Source organism: Delphinapterus leucas, chromosome 11 (genome assembly GCF_059928025.1).
Source record: "Delphinapterus leucas isolate spDelLeu-1000000601 "Yukka" chromosome 11, BTC_Dleu_Yukka2, whole genome shotgun sequence".
Classification (NCBI taxonomy): Eukaryota; Metazoa; Chordata; class Mammalia; order Artiodactyla; family Monodontidae; genus Delphinapterus; species Delphinapterus leucas.
In genome coordinates, this window is record NC_143139.1 from 43,162,096 (window position 1) to 43,179,802 (window position 17,707).

General features: G+C 39.2%; 1 protein-coding gene across 5 annotated transcripts in view; it reads right to left on the bottom strand.

Moving 5' to 3' along the window:
• CBX5 (chromobox 5) overlaps window positions 1-17,707 on the bottom strand; it is a 35,318-nt gene that overhangs the window by 13,811 nt on the left and 3,800 nt on the right. For 2 of the 5 annotated variants that reach the window (XM_089920815.1, XM_022571995.3), the window contains 2 exons: window positions 17,341-17,442; window positions 4,516-4,694 (listed from right to left, as the gene is read on the bottom strand). In XM_089920815.1, coding sequence (XP_089776941.1) covers window positions 4,516-4,652 — 137 coding nt within the window. In that variant the 5' untranslated portion in view covers window positions 4,653-4,694; window positions 17,341-17,442. Of the gene's footprint in view, window positions 1-4,515; window positions 4,695-6,268; window positions 6,374-17,340; window positions 17,443-17,707 lie in introns of all 5 variants that reach the window. The other 3 variants (XM_089920817.1, XM_089920816.1, XM_022571993.2) reach the window with 3 other exon arrangements.

Here is a 17,707-nt window from a genome sequence, read left to right on the forward strand (position 1 = left end):
GATAACAAATTTGATCCTAGGAACCTAACCAAGAGAAAAAATATATCCACAAAAAAAACTTGCACACAATTACTTATAGCAGCATTTTAACAGCCAAAGACAGAAAACAATTCAAATGTCTATCAATTGGTGAATAGATAAACAAAATGTGGTATATCCAGACAATGGAATACTATTTAGCAACAAAAAGAAACACAGTATTAATATATGCTAAAACATGGAAGAACCTCAAGAACATGCTAAGCGGGCTTCCCTGGTGGCGCAGTGGTTAGGAATATGCCTGCCAATGCAGGGGACACAGGCTAGAGCCCTGGTCTGGGAAGATCCCACATGCTGTGGAGCAACTAAGCCCGTGCGCCACAACTACTGAGCCCGCACTCTACAGCCCATGAGTCACAACTACTGAGCCTGCGTGCCACAACTACTGAAGCCTGCACGCCTAGAGCCTGTGCTCCGCAACAAGAGAAGCCACCGCAATGAGAGGCCTGCGCACCACAAGGAAGAGTAGCCCCCCTCACCGCAACTAGAGAAAGCCTGCGCATAGCAACGAAGATCCAACGCAGCCAAAAATAAATAAATTTATATATATATATGTATATATATAAAGAACATGCTAAGTGAAAGAAAACAGATGCAAAAGACTATACATTGTCTGATTCCATTTAAATGAAACCTCTAGGAAAAAGACAAATTTAAAAACAGAAAGCAGAACAGTGGTTCCCTGTAGCTAGGGCTTGCGATTACATACAAATATTTAGGTTCAAGGGAATTCTCGGAGGTTACAGAAATGTTCTAAAACTGGAGCATGCTGATGGTTGCATACTCTGTAAATTTACTAAAAATCACTGAATTTTATACTTTCAATAAATAAATCCTATGGTATGTAACTTATACCTCAATAAAGCTGTTAAACACTCAAATATAAGTTCTGCTTTGTAAGCGGCAAAATAATGTGATTTCATACATATAATCATCTATGCAAATGCTGAAGAGAAGACAACCTAATTCTAAATGCACTCCAGTTTATACTGTCTTAAATATGTTACTTGTACTTTGAAGAAATGCCAACAAGTTATTAGAAGATTAAAATAATCAGAAAAGAGGTAGTAAGGGCTTAAATCATTAGAATACAGACGAACCATAAAAAGGAAAAGACTCAAAACTGGAATTTGGAGTGCATTAATTCAACGCTCTGGATTCAACCTATCGTTACTAGGTATACATTTTTCAAAATACATTTTTATATTAATAAGCAAAAACAATCCAAATTAAAAAAATTGTGTCTAATTAAACTTGGATCAAGGGAGTCCTACTATGAAGAAAACAAATAGTTGGTATTCACAAAGCTGTTCTCTGGATCCCCAGCATAGGTTTTAGAAAAGCAAACCACCAACTACCATCTACAGTTTATGGAATCAAAGCAAGAGATGTCTCTACACGGGAGAAACTAGACCAGGCATCGTCTTCACTCCTAGCCAGCGGCAGAGGTTCTTTTGGTTATATAGTAAGAATTAGCTACATTAAGATATATCTGTAAATATATCATAGCAGTTTCTATAATCCCTTCATTGACTGAGGAAAATTTTTTTACATTTATGCACCATTCATTTTAGATCCTTCATTGTTTTTGTTTTTTGAATAAGGTATCTTTAAATTGGAATGGTTTGAACACATGCCATAATAACTAAGTAGCAGAATGATGGGAAAATCTGAGATATTTACTCTAGACTTCAACTTTCTGCAAAAACAGCTTAAGAATGAAACAAAATTTATTTCTAAAACATTTGAGCCAAAACCGGAAAAGCCTCTTCCTCATAGCTCTTCTTTCAGCAAAAAGAAAAAAAAAAAACCAAAACAATTTCCTCATACAATAACTTTCTCCTAAATCCACAATATATGTAAGTTTACTATCCCAGGAGAAATTAAGGCACGGAAATCAAGAGACATGCCAACACTGTAGCATAATAAGCAAGCAGATGCCGAGGTAGGAGAGAATCTCTGTTGCTAGCAAGGAAAGCCAGTCTTCTAATGAGATTATCCCTTTTCCTACCATATTGGTATTGTTGTTTCTACATCAATCAATTTTCACCCAAAAGATAGCACAGTATAATTTATAAAGAATCTGGGTTTTAGCGCCAAAGAAATCTGATGCTGGGTCCTTGTTTCAGCACGTACCAGTTCTGTTATCTTTGGCAAACAACTAATTTCCTCATATGTAAACTGAAAATACCTCTAAAGGCTGTTATGAGAATTAAAGAGAACACATGAAGTAGAATATGACCACTGCCTAGTAAACAGTAGGTACTTAGTTGTAGACAATGCTGAAGGGACACAATCTGTTCCGGTCTTTAATGATAAACTCTGGATATTTCTGACAAAGTAAGGACAAATGTTTAATCTGGGACTTCCTTGGTGGTCCAGTGGTAAAGAATCCGCCTTCCAATGCAGGGACGCGTGTTCGACCCGTGGTGGTCGGGGAACTAAGATCCCACATGCTGCGGGGCAACTAAGCCCGTGCGCCACAACTACTGAGCTCGCACGCCTCAACAAGAGAGCCCGCGTGCCACAAACTACAGAGCCCACATGCTCTGGAGCCCACGCGCCACAGCTACAGAGAAGCCCACGCACCCCAATGAAAGACCCGCATGCCCCAACTAAGACCCGACACAGCCAAAAAAAACAAATACTAAAAAAAAAGGTTTAATCCATCTACCCTAAACCTTTTCTTTTCCTCTTTTATGTATGTAAGGTACCAGTAGCTCAATTATATAGTCTTGAAATTCTTCAAAATGCCCAACTATTTCCAGTGGTGATTCACTGGGCCAAATAAACACCCTCAAAGTCTTTAGGTGTATTTTAATTCCTTTCTCATGGTGCTCTAGGTCTCTCCAATTTATAGTTCACATCTCTAGATGTTGTGATGCCACTCCTCTTTAGAAATATGGAGGGAACATTCTGATTGCTGTGCTACCCACATTTAGTGCTGTGTGTGTGTGCTATAGATGCTAAGCATCGTGCAGTGCATACACTGCCCCACCTAAAACACCAACAGTGCTCCAGATGAGAAACTTGATTCATGTAGTAAAATAACCTTAAATATATTCTTAAGGCTCCTGTTCATAACTTTCTCCAAAGGTACTGGCAAAACATTCCATCTTTTATCGTATTTAAGTCTCACACTTCAAAGTTGTGATGTTTAGTATGGTAACTACTAGCCACATGTGGCTAATGAGTATATGAAATGTGGCTACTATGAACTGAGACGTGCTACAAAATGTAAAATATACATCAGATTTTGAATTCTTAAGCATGAAAAATAATGTAAAATTTTATCAATAACTTTTGTATTAATTAATTTTGAAATAGCATTTTGATGTAGTGTGCTTAATAAAATATATTATTAAAATTAATTCCACTTTTCCTTAATGTAGCCACCATAAAATTTGAAATTACATATGTGGCTTGCATTACATTTTTATTGGACAGCACCACTCTGAGGAGCCTAAACCAGTTCCTAAAAGCTCACTGGGGTCACAGAAACCCATTCTTTGTTATCAGGCATCCTGAGAAGAGAATTAGTGAGAAACTGAGGCAAAATGCCTAATGATTACACAGCTTCACGTATTTCACTTTTCAAGCTACCTCTCCTATGCTTGTGTGTCTAGTTCTACTTATTCCAAAGGAAAGAATAACCTACTTTAGCACTTCAACATAAAGTCAGTTACTGCCTAATTCTGAATAGTCAACACTTCAATACCATTCTTAAAGCTCACTGACCTAAAAAGAGGGGTTTTATAATAATAAAAGATAAATTGAGAGATAAAGGAATAGATTATATTAAAATGTTAACTGTAGAAACTAGGTGGTGTGTATCTGAGTGTTCACTCAATTTCTTTTGCCTCAGCTGTATGTATATTTGAAATTTTTAAAAATAAATATTGGGGGGAAAATGAGGTCTCAGATTTAAGTCTCTCATTAAGATGAGTGTTTCATCCTAGGACACTCTTGAGGTCCAAGGATCATTATCGAAAGCTATGGGATCAACTACGACTTCTGCTTAAATGTATGTGTTTTAGCTTAGTTACATCCAAAGGAATAGTAACAGCAGCAGTTTATACTTACATTGAGCTTATGTGTCAGGCTCTACACATCTCCCCAGTGTCTCTATGATATATACTATTCCTAATCCCTATTTTATTGAGGAAGAAAAAAGATTAAGGAACTTCACCAAGGTCACCCAGCTCATATCATAAGTGGTAGAGCAAGAATCTGGACCCAGGCAATCTGGTCCCCAGTCTATGCTCCTAACCAGTTCATTATACTGCCTCTCAAAAGCATTCTCATTACAACATCAGCTCCAAGAAGAGGGAGATTTTGCTTAGTTTATTGCTGTGTCTTCTGACTCTTAGAAAGGAGTGCAGGTGGTGAAAGAAAAAGATGGTGATGGTTCACAGGGAAATGTCTGTGTCTGCGTCCACCTGCGCAGAGTCCCAAAGCCTGAGAGAAGGCACTTACTCGGAAAAGCCTTTCCACTTCAGTAGATACTCCACTTGCCCCTTAACCACACGCCTGTCTAGCACCTTCTCCACGACGTACTCCTCCTCATCCTCTGAAGAAGAACTGTCAGCTGTCCGCTTGGTTTTCTTTCCCATGTCTCACGCTGTTCCACCTGAAGGACTAAGGCCACCGGGTTCCTGCAAATGGGAAGGACAAAAATGGTCAGAATCCATGTAAGCAGTTAAAACTCTGTCTCTTCTGGATGGGATGCAGGGGGTATAACACAAAGTTGCCATGTACCTTTTTCTTGCATCTTAAAGCATCCTACAGATGAGGCCTAAGAGTTTAATCAAAAATGGGCAGATCCCCACTTTCCCAATTACAACTTTCTCTTCAGCTAACAAGATCAAAATTATTAGATGGCACAATTATCTAACTCCTCTAATTTCAGATTCCATAAGACAAGTAATGCGTGGGATTTTACTCCTAGCTAATTCTATAACTGTTTACAAGTCATAAACTCAAAGACAAGTATGGAAAACCTTCAGTTAAAAGAACCGTGTTAGAATTAACACATTTCCCTCAAAAGTTAATAAGGTTTTTTATAAAAATGGAAAAAAAAAAAGTAATAAGAAAAGCCACCAAAATCTAACTTTCCTCTGCTCTGAGCATCCTGTACAGTCTCTTAGCAGCACAAAAAAAGTCCTGCTCAGGCATCTTTCGCCACATTTTCAGTGACTCAGTACATTTCCCTTAAACAAACTGAGCTTGTCCCTTCTGAGCATCCATCAGCTCACAAAAGCAAGGCTGACATCTCAAACACATTAAGCCTCCCCTTTCATTTGGGGATGGGAGGGAGGCAGGAAGGAGAAAAAGATTTTTTAGTCCTAAAAATCAAAATTAGTCATTGAGTTGTTCAATAATTCTTAAGGCTCAACTAATCCAATTATTAAGGAGGTACACCTCTCCTCTTAACTGGAGTTGACTTTGGGCCAAAGGAAGAGGAGGAGGAAAAAGAAGTCTGGTCCCAGACTCACATCAACATGAAGCCTCAAAACACAGAGGAACCATTCATAGGCCCAAGGAAAGCTGAAGCAAGGCAACACAAATGGAAATTGAGTTAAGCTCAGAAATATGCACAACCAGGGGTACTCAACAGAGAATCTAGTTTTTTAAATTCCCACAATCATTTTTAAGAATTCTTCCTTAACCATGTTAAATGGTGCCTAGAGTCTGGATTACAGAGTAGCAGGAATTGTTTTCTTAGCTGAACTCTATTTTTATTTTGCTGTAACCTTTAAAGCTTTTTTTCAGCACTAAAAATATTTCCATCCTGATCAGAAGACCACCCCAGGAATAGGGAAGGTCGCTACTGATCTCGGAATTTTGTTTGAGTAGCATAAAAAGTTGCATTTATCAATTTACTTCAAATTAGCAAATTTTAGGGAATTATTCCCAGAATATATAGTTGGAAACCATACCTCCAGAACTTACTAGCAATAGGTCTGCCCACCCAAAAAACTGTTTGTACCCATTAGTGCCTCGTAATAAAACTATGTCTTCATTAACATACTTTATTTGGAAGAGGGGGTGGGAGGATGGGGTAATGTAGGTGAGGGGTTTCAAAATAATTTTTCCATGAATTCAGGGGAAAGTCCTAAGCTTCAAGAAAAAAAATCTGATTTATTTAAAATAAAAGCAGCCTCCAACCTCACCAGAGACAGGAAATGTCATATTCCAAGGAGAGTAACCCACCCCCGCCCCCACTCACCTTGGAATTTCCGGGAGCTGAGCAGCTTAGGTCAGAGCGCCAGGGTTAAAACCAGCCCCGGGTTAGATGCATGCAGTGAAGCATTGTGGCTATGGCCTCCCCTGCCTCACAAGGAAAAACAAGGATTTACATATGTGCTCTTCAGTTTGAGGGAGAAAAGAGGAAAATCTACCTTTACACCTTCATGCAGAAGAGAAGCCCCAGAGGCAGCAGATGAATGGGGGTTCCCTCCTTTACCTACCGGATCGCCCCAGTTCTTTCTTTCCCTCTGGGCTAACAGAAGGGGCCTCCCCTCCCAGGTCTGGGGCTTGGCGGGCTGGCAGCTCCCCCGCCCCCACCCAGCTGCCTAGGCGCCACTGCGCAGCTGTCCCAGTCCGTTGCCATGGCAACTGGCAGCCTTACTAGACTAAGGGAGGGGCGGGGGGGAGAGGCAAACGGAAAAGTTAAAAGGCTTAACTTTTCTTTTCAGTGAAGACTGGGTGGAGAAGTTGGAAGGTACCTCCCTTGGCCTCAAGGCTAAGGCATTCAGAGCTCTAGGGAATTGGCGCTTGGATTTTAAACCCAAAACTTGTGCTTATTCCTCTAAGAGCACTGGGAATTAATCAATAGCATTTTAAGATCTAACAGGATTATAGCTCAACTGGGGGGGGGGCGGGAGGCGGGGAATGGCTAGCTCCTTCTTCAAGATCAGTACAAACTACCCACCCCCCTAATCCAGCCCACCAGAAGCACTTTAGACAAGGCCTTTTCTACCATCTGTCACTGAACAGTTAATTAAGATTGCTGGGGTGGGGGTGGGGTGCAGAGACTAACCGGAGAGGGGGAAGGGAAGGATTTCAAAGATGCTATACAACTTTCCCTTTGGGGGGAATCACTGGATACAGAAACAGAATGTAGCGACTTGAAGCACTACCAAAGAACCTTTCAGCTGAAATTATAGATAGAAAAAAAATTAATTCTTAAGTAGTTTTAAAAAAGAGAAGGGAGGGAGCAGTCCAGTCACAACCATTACTATTAAAACCACTTCTCATTAGTTGTTCCTGTAATGTTATAAAACAAATTTTCAAATAATTACCCACCTGGAACATTAATTATACAGTATAGTAATTTAAAACTTTGTATATTAAGAATCCCTAATACTTGAAAAAAGAAAGACTGAAATAAAGAAAAGAGAATTAAGACTCGCAGTCCCATGAATTCCTTTCTCCTGGCCCTAAGAACATTTTAGAGAGCTCCAAAACTCTGCTCTCTGCTTTACAGATATGGGTCTTTTAGAGATAGAGGCTGCTGCCATAGGAGATTAAGAAAAAGGGACAATCAAAAGCAAAGAACCCGACTGAGGAAAAAAAAGAATGGTGATTCTTTTACAGTTTAAGGGCTAGAGCCTGGGCCAGATAAAGCATCAAGACTGGTTATTATTTTGGTTATCAAACAGAAGAAACTGTAGGGTATGAGGGCAAAGTGGACAGTTTTCAACTACGAGGATTTCTTCAACCTTGAATAGACCCATCAGGAAATCTGAGTAAAAACTGCCTTTCTCGATTCTTCCTAACTTTTTAAAACTTTTTGTAGTTAAGGGATATGAAAACAATGCCAAAGGAATTAGATCAGGGTTGTGATTCTGTGATTAACTTGCCATGTGTGATCTTGAGTAAATAAATTTTAGCTCTAACCCCAGAATCACTAAAGTGGGCCAAATAAATCCCCACTGCCTACCACCTAGGGAAAGAGTGAGTTTATGTTGAAACCAAAGGGCTGTTAAGTCCCCCAACGAGAAGCTTTTGTAAAAATATTACAGGGCCTAATACAACAGCAGCAGGAAATATGTGACCTTCCAAATTCCTAAGCCATTAAACCATATCACATGCAGTAACTCCTGCAGTTCAACATGTTAGAGAGCAAGAAAGGAGGAACTGTGTCTTTGTTAACCAGGTGCTGGTAAACTAATAAACCTTCAGAGAAAAGGCAGGTAACCCTTTCTCTCAAGGGCAAAATTCTTACTCCTTAAAATTCAGGAAAGCATTGGAGATGGCAGAATGAAAAGACTTAACAGCAATTCTGTAAAGGGATAAAGGACAGGAAAGAAGGACAGCAATGCTAACATTTTAGCGAAACCTTTCAGGCGAAACAAGGGAATTCAAGGAGGAAAGGGACAAAAACATTCAGGTGTCCATCCTTCTCCTTAAAACATCAGGAAATAAAGAGCCAGATCAATTCCCTCCTTCCCACTCTTTTAAGAACTGCCTAAAAGGCACATGGCTAAGATCCCTTTCTCTTTGGGAAATGGGTTTTGTAACAGCTGATAAATCAAATTGGGCCTTATGCCAGGAGTCAGAGTCCAACCATAATATTCTGTAAAGAATGGCATGCAATTGTCTTGTAAATCTCCTGGACAGTCACAGACCAGAAGCTGGCAAGGATGACGACATAGTTCTGATGGAATGTGTCTTATCTTAACCTTGAAGTTACAGATCTGCTCAGGAGCAGCAGTAAATGAGAAATGCACTCAGACACTGGAGGGGACGTAATTCTCTTTTAGACAGTGCGACCCAGTGTATTAGGGTCAAATGAAACACAGAGTCAGACGGACAATTTAAGGGCTAGAGCCTGGACCAGATAAAGCGTCAAGACTGGTGGTTCACACTGAGCTTGGACGGAGGGAGCATTCCAGTGTGAGAAATGAGACATGGCTGGCAGGATGATGGCTTGATTAAGGTAGAATCCCGATACCATGACAGAGAAAGAGAGGCTGAGCCTCTGAGCACAACCTTATTATCCTTATGGAAATCTCCATGGGAAGGGGTGAGCTTCTCAAGTTTCTAGAGTCTTTCAGACATAACAGCTCTCAGCCTTTTCTTGAACATACACAGGAACTCTCTGGTAAAGGCATCACCAACCACAGAATCCAGCAATTTAATGGCCCATCAGATCACGAGAAAGAGCAGGCCCACCAACTCTTCATATCAACGATACAAGGCAAATTCACCTTACAGGCCTCTGAGTGCTAGGGGAAAAACACCTAAACCAGGGATCTGGTGAAAATTCAGCCTTGGACAAACATCAAAGAGCTTTGCGGTCAGGCATAGTCAGAACCCACATTCCAAGTCGATGACAGGAAACTTCTTTAACACATGAATCTTCCAGAAAAAAGAAGGGGGGGGGAAGAGGTGAGGAGGTGAAGCAGAAAGAGAGGGACAAACGGGTAAAAGAAAAAAAAAAAAAAAAAAGGTAAAAACTGCCAGTGCCCAGAAATTACAGAGAAGGCATTACTGAGAGCCGGAGCAATCCAGAAGAACAAGAGATGTAATGATTAGCTGTTTGCATCAACCAATCAATCCTGGAAACAGAGAACCACCCACGTGAGATCCCTGGTATCTGTCTACTCTGTCTAGTTCAGGCTCTGCTCTAGTCCCTCCAGTCACTACTTTTCAATGTCAACTGTCCTGGTGGCTTTTCTTAGATCTCGGTGTAGCGCACTGTATTTTCATCACGACTTACGAGCAAAAGCATATATATGTATTATATATATTCTAAGTTTTTCTCTAAGTTTTCTTTGTATTGTTTAAAAAGTAATGAAACCGACGGCTAAGCTGCCTCACTGAACTACCTACTAAACTGACATTAGTCAAACCAAATGTCAAAATGCATAATCAATGAGCTCTTTATTTTAGAGTTTCAATATAAATTTTATAAGCCCACTAAAAAGGCAAAATCTTCTATAAAGAAAGTCATTCTAAAGAGTAGGAAAGGGCAAGGGCATATGCAAAGGTCCCTATCACATGTATTAATATGCCACTGATGGGTGACTTCAGTTGGTCTAGGCTTGAGAAACTCCCATTTCTCCCCTAAGGCCCTTGGGGAAAGCTGGTGGCTTATGCGAAGATTAAACTGTCAGCTACAACATTGTCTTCAAGGCATCCTCTTTATAGCTTTATTGCAGCAAATAAAACAGATGAAAAGCAACCAAATTTACAGAACCATTTTAATCTGGTTTGTGTTCTTTGCTCTTTATAGATCTAGAAGTACCAATGGTTTTAGGTTTGTAACACATACAGCATAAAACTAAAATACCCTCTATAAAGATGTTTTCTTCCACTAGATTTATGATTTCCAAAGTATAAGCCATGTGACATTTTAACAAAAACACAGCATAGGGATGGCACATTACAGCTGTCCCCGCTGTCTCAGGTTTTGTTAAATGGGCTGCTAACTATCACTCCACCTCCACCAAAAGCCTATGAGCACCCAACTCAAGAGGAGTTAAAAGCTTTCTAAATGTCTGTTTAAGAGACTGGATTAGGAAAGAGTTGAGGAGGAAGATTAACTGTGGTCGTTAACACCCCTGTCATTAACAAGCCACATACAGAGAACACAAACTTTATTAATAGAGAGGAGTGTGGAAAGAGGAAATGGTTCTCCCTTGGCTAGCACAAGCTCCAGTTCATGATCCTTCAAAAATCAGGCCAAGGCACTGCTTCAACCAGTCACAGAATTATTCTGGGGGCAAAGTATCCTATTTGTTGATTATCTAAGCCTCAAGCTCCAGCGAGCAAGGGAGTAAAGAGACTTTTGTTCTTTTAGATTAAAACATCTACATTATAAATGGAGATAAAGGGTGCCTTATAAATTTCATTTGACTGTACTGTCCTCCAAGCTGTGAATGCCATTAAAAAATATAAATGAGTGTGTACTATAGCAATTCTCAGAACTGCTCAAAGCGTTAAGTCTGGTTCATTGGTATATTTACCACTAACACACAAATTCTTGATAACTCATTACCAGATCACAATTCCACAAAATAATAATTTTACATGAGATTTTTCTTTTTCCTTTATTCAAATCTACCGAATTTCTTCTCCCAAGTGTCCATCTTCTCTAAATTTAGTTAGGGCACACCTAAACCCATCGCTGGGCAAGAGGTTAGATAGTCAATTGTTCCAAGATTCATGAGAAAGTAGAATTTGTATCACTATGGGCAAATGTCTTCCAGATGGTGCTTCCAACAACTCTATCCTTGGAATGTACTGAATTCATCTCAAAGCACCACAGTCTCTAGTGAGTGTTAATCTCACACCCACTCCTCTCTATTAATTAAATGTGATGAAGCATGAACTAGTAGATCTTGTCACCTTTCATGAAGAACCTAGCAATTTCATCATAAATCTTAAGAAAAATGAGTAAGAGCAACGTTTGAGTAGATTACCACGAATCTTAGATTTTTACATACCACTTTGGCAATTCATGTTCACAAAATATGGAAGGGTTAAAAGAGAACTGAAGTATCCACCACCAAATAAAATTATGGTCATAGAGCAGTTTCTAAACAGCCATAAAATTAAGACTCACACTTATCTAGCTTGTACAGATTTTGGCCATCAGCAGTTTAAGGGTTACAAGGGCCCCTTCAGGTCATTTCAACAAAACCTCTATTTGAAGGAAGAGCTTCTACTATGGCAAACAATTTACATTCTAACGTAGTCTTAGTTTTGCAAAGACATTCAAGAGTCATAAAAATTAATTTGCATAACCAAACTAAAATCTCTAACTGTTGAGATGGTATTAGACTTTAAATCAATATGCTAAAACCTGATTAATACATCCTGACAAAAAAAGGAGTTTTTATATAATTAGAATAAGAAAGATATCTCAGACTGTACAACTTCAGGAGTAAACAGAGCATTCCTTCAACATATGGCATAGTTTTGTGCTCTGCCATTACCTTGGTGTATTAGCAACATGAATTATATTGAAGTCACAGCCTACAATTTAGATAAATAAAATCAAGCCAGTATTGAACTTTTTCCCATCCCATACAACGGTATCCTTGGCAGCTCCTTGGCCATCTATTATGATCCTGACCAGTTTCTCTCTGTGGCAATTTAAAAGCTGTAAAAAAAATACATAATGGGTGGTGACAGGAGAAACAAACCTACACCAGAAATTATTGAACCTTGTACGTCTCTGCAAGCGTCTCTATTGACATTTAAGTGTGAGTTACTATGCCACAATATCATAAAAGTGTGCTCTACACTTCAGATATCTTGATAGTTAAATGCAAAGAAAGGCCATCAGATAAACAGCTAAAGGGATGGCCAATCTCAGACCACCCAGCTCTTCCACTGAGCACTCTGACACATTGCTTATGCCAAATAAGATGTTTCTCTCTTTTTGTCTAGCTTCCAACCATCATCCCAATTCAGATCCTATGCCAAAAGGATGATGCAGTAATACTGATCCTTGCTCTAAAATTGGTTATGGGACATTTATTGAGGGCCAAGTAGGTGTCAAGCATTGCATAAGCAGTGAGTCTAGCCCAGTCTTCAACTTAAGGACTAAGGATTTTAAGATTCTCCTTAGTTAAGTCAGCACTGGTTAGCACCATCCCCAAAGGTTATTACAAAAAAGCTACTAAAGGGGTAACTAGTTAACAGTGGCAATATCAGGACTAGGAATAAGGAGATGTGGGTCCTATCCCAACTAGATCACTGAAAGGTTGAACTGGACAGTTCACTTAACTTTAAGGGTGTTAGCTATTTGCCCTACTTATCTCATAGGTCTGCTGTGGGGGTAAAAAAAACTAAACACTTTTAAAAATATAAAGCAGGGGCTTCCCTGGTGGTGCAGTGGTTAAGAATCTGCCTGCCAATGCAGGGGACACAGGTTCGAGCCCTGCTCCGGGAAGATCCCACATGCCGCAGAGCAACTAAGCCCATGCACCATAACTACTAAGCCGGCGCTCTAGAGCCTGTGAGCCACAACTACTGAATCCCGTGCACCCTAGAACCCATGCTCTGCAGCAAGAGAAGCCACCGCAATGAGAAGCCCCTGCACCGCAACGAAGAGTAGTCCCCGCTCGCCGCAACTAGAGAAAAGCCCGCGCGCAGCAACAAAGACCCAACACAGCCATAAATAAATAAATAAATTTATTTAAAAAAAAATATATATATATATATATAAAAAGAAGGGAAGTTAATAGTAGATGAAGTTAAAAATAATGAACACGTAGTTAAAAATAATGAACACGTTGGTGTTTCCTCCTCTTCTATTTTCTGGAACAGTTTGTGTAGAATTTGATATTATTTCTTCAGTAGAAGTTGGGAAAATTCAACTGTGAAGCCATCTAGACCTGGAGTTTCTTTGTGGGGAGGGTGTTAACTACAAATTCCATTATCCTTGATACACATAGGGCTAGTGAGGTTCTGAATTTTTTCTGAAGTGAGCTTTGGTAGTTTGTCTTTCAAGGAAGCCATTCATTTTACCTTAGACATTGAATGTATTGGCATAGTTGTTCATAATACTCCCTTATTACCCTTCCACTGTCTGTAGGATCAGTAGTGATAGCCCTTCTCTTATTCCTGATATTAGTAATTTGTGACGTTTTCCCCTGATCAGACTTGCTCGTTAATTTTATTTATCATCTCAAAAAACCAACTTTCAGTTTCATTGATTTTTCTCTACTGGTTTTTCTTATACTTCATCAACTACTTACTGCTTTTACCTTCACTACTTCCTTTCTTCTGCTTACTTTGGGTTTAATTTGCTTCTTCTTTTTTTAATTCAATAAATTTGACACGTAACACTGTAAGTTTAAGGTGTACAGTGTGTTACTTTGATACATTTGTGTATTGTAATATGGTGGACAATGTAGTGATATTTATGTTACATAATTGCAGTACAACGTTACTGTCCATATTCACTATACCATGCATTAGGTCTTTAGGGTTATTTACTCCTTGTTACAAGTTTGTACCCTTAAACACCATCACTCTTATCCCTTCTTTTTCTAGGTTCTTAAGATAGAAACAGACTCTAGATCTTTCTGCCTTTTTAATTAAAGCATTTAATACTAAAAATTTTCATCTAAGCACTGCCTTGGCTATATCCACAAATTTTGACGTTATCATTTTTTTTTTGATGTTATCATTTTTATTCAGTTCAAAATATTTTCTAATTTTCTGTGTGTGATCTCTTCTTTGATCCATGGGTTACTTAGAAGTGTGTTTAGTTCAAATATCTGGGGATCTTCCAGATGTCTTTCAGTTACTGATTTCTAATTTAATTCCATTATGGCCAGAAAACATACTTGTATGATCAAATCCTTTTAATTTTGAGATTTGTTTTATGACAGAAGATGGTCTGTCTTGGTAAATGTTCCCGTGCACTTGAAAAAAAATGTGTATTCTGCTACTGTTGGATGGAATATCCTATGAATGTCAATTACATCAGACTGGTTGATAGTGTTGTTCAAGTCTATTCTGTACTGACTTTCTGTCTACTTGTTCTATTAATTACTGAAAAGGGGTATTGAAATCTTCAATATAATTGCAGATATCTACTATTTCAGTTCTATTGTTTTTTTAATTAAAAGAGGGTGTTGAAGTCTCCAGCATAATTGCAGATGTTATTTAGTTCTATTGTTTTTTTCTTTCTTGTACTTTGACACTTATTATTAGTTGTGTAGAATTATTGTGTTCTCTTTTTTTTTTTTATTGTGTCCTCTTGATGAGTTGATCCTTTTATCATCTAACCTAGTGTTAGCTATTTGCCCTACCTACCTCATGTCTATTACGGAAACAGAACAAGAAAACACTCGAGAATATACAGGAAACAGAAGGTAAAATGTTGGATGTTAAAAATAACTTTAATGAATTTGCTGAACTATCTGTAAGTTTCACCTATGCTTGTCTCTAACTACACATATGAGGTTTGCCTATGTTTCATCAGATTCCAAGATATAATTTATTGTTGTGAAATACTGAACAAATTAGCAGTATATTACCCTCCACAACTCCCTGTGAGGTAGTAAGTGAGTCTTACTGATTTAGGGATGAGAAACAAGGCACAAGGATTTGCCTCAGAAACCAAACTTAAGATAGATTTCCCAGCCTACTGGCTGACCTCTTTAGCAGAGGGCATTTTATTCCAACATAATTATGCCTGCTGGCTCAGATATGAACTTGCTTTATTCTAAGAATTGTAGATTACAATCAGAGAAATACTTGAATTCAATTTGATTCCTCCTCTCCATGGAAGAAATAAATAATGAGTGTGTTATGAAACTTGATCTTAAAGTAGTCCTTTCGGTGACACCATCTCAATCCTATGCTTTCTGGTGTCCTTCCTAGCAATGAAACACAATGGAACAGGCACTTAGTAAGTCTGAAGAATAAGACTGCATGTTGGGACTTCCCTGGTGGTCCAGTGGTTAAGAATCCACACTTCCACTGCAGGGGGCACGGGTTCGATCCCTGGCCAGGAAACTAAGATCCGGCATGCCAATTGGTTTAAAAAAAAAAAGGACTGCATGTGAAAAATTTTAAAACTAGGTCCATGACCTATTTTCAGTTAGAAAAATCTGTCAGTGCTATTTTCTTTTCTTAAAATTCTGCTTACTCCCCTCTCTTTAAAAATAATTTTAAATTGAGGTATAATTGATTGTAAGTGTTTATATTTGATGAACTATTCTTACTGGATAGGAAATCCAGACTACACAGTCCACAGCCTCATTAGAAAGAGTGAAAAGTGGCCCAGCTAGTCCATTACATTCTTTTTAGAAAATCACACACAATTAACAAGTACAGTTTGTTATCCTGTGTTAACATCCTGAGAAGTTGACAAGCAGCCAACGAAGTCTTCTGTCCCTCAAGTCCTAGGCAAAACCACCAGTGGACTACATTGGCCCAAAATATAAGAATGAGTTCTTGATTTGCATTTAAAATTAACTTCAAAAATAAACTCCAAGACAATTTAGGAGTCACTTCATAAAAGTCCTAGGTCCAGAAGGCTATTAGTTCTCACCTATCCAATTTCTTCCATATAAGAAACTAAGGACTGGGACTTCCCTGGTGGCACAGTGGTTAAGAATCCACCTACCAATGCAGGGGACACGGGTTTGAGCCCTGGTCCGGGAAGATCCCACATGCCACAGAGCGTCTAAGCCCATGCGCCACAACTACTGAGCCTGCGCTCTAGAGCCTGAGAACCACAAGTACTGAAGCCCGCGCACCGGAACAAGAAGCCACCGCAATGAGAAGCCCACGCACCGCAACAGAGTAGCCCCCGCTCACAACTAGAGAAAGCCCATGTGCAGCAACAAAGACCCAACACAGCCAAAAAAAAGAAAAAAAAAGAAAAAAAAAAGAAACTAAGGACTGAAGAGGGCAATTGGCTCACTTGGGTTTCCTGAGCCTTCCCCCGCCCCCCAGCTGCCCCTCACTTTTAAAAATAACCTTTCCTTTTTGAATTAGGTAAAATTTATTTGGATAGGGGTTAGAGAACCAGGGTATAACAGTCTGAATGATGGCCCTCCAAAAGTTATCCGTGACCTAATCCCTCAAACCTGTGAATATTACTTTACATGGCAAAAGATGTGATTTAAAGATGTGAAAGGAGAAATTTATCCTGGATTATCAGTGGGTCTTAAGTGCAATCACATGTATCTTTTTAAGAGAGGCAGGAGTTCTGAGACAGACACGCAGAGAAGGCAACATTAAGACAGAGCAGGGAGAGATGAGGCCATAAGCCAAGGAAAACTGACAACCACCAGAGGCTGGAAAGGCAAGAAAGGGACTCTCCCCTAGGGCCTCCAGAATGGGCTCAACACCTTGATTGCAGACTTCTGGCCTCCAGAATTGTGAGAGAATAAATTCCTGTTGTTTGAAGCCACCAGGTTTGTGGTAATTGCAGCCACAGGAAACCAAGACACAGGGGAAATAAAATTTTAAAAATCATAAACCGGACATATATAAAACCAATTACTGATGCAAAAAGAATTGTGCTTTAAATGACCCAAAGAATGCCTAAACCCTTCAATCTTTCATTTCAAAGGGTAAGTTGAGGCAATCACAGGATGCAATTTATCTAAAATTATGGCAGATCTGAGAAGATAAATTCAGAAAGATCTAATATTTACACAGCTTCCAACAAGAACAGTGTAGGTCTTCCCCCAAACATGCTATCTGGTAGAGCTCCCGAACAGACTAAACATGGGCAACAGTTGTCACTGTGGGTGTTCTGCCAACACAAGTGTAAAGTTGTCATCAGAAATGAACACGTGGCTTCGAGTGGCTTACAGAAATCCAACAAATCTGCGTCCTGGACTCTGCACAAGCCAACTCTTCTCAGGATGACCTGGACTCCTTCCCATTAGTACGATGATCAGCTAAAGCCATCCTCTACAAGGAGGGAAGGAAAATCAAAGTTTATGTCAGGGAAAAAAAGACAACTGCCCAGAGTCCAAGTTCATAGATAACAATGTGTAAATATCAGCCATACTAAGTCAGTTGTGATATCTCACACTGTAATTTATTGCTTTTTAAATCAACATCCAGAGCATTTAGGCCCAGTTTCACATAAGGTAAACAGGAATAAAAATAGACCAAGTAAAAGGACAAGAAAAAATGCTTTACCAGGGGATGTTAAATGGGCTATTTCAATAAG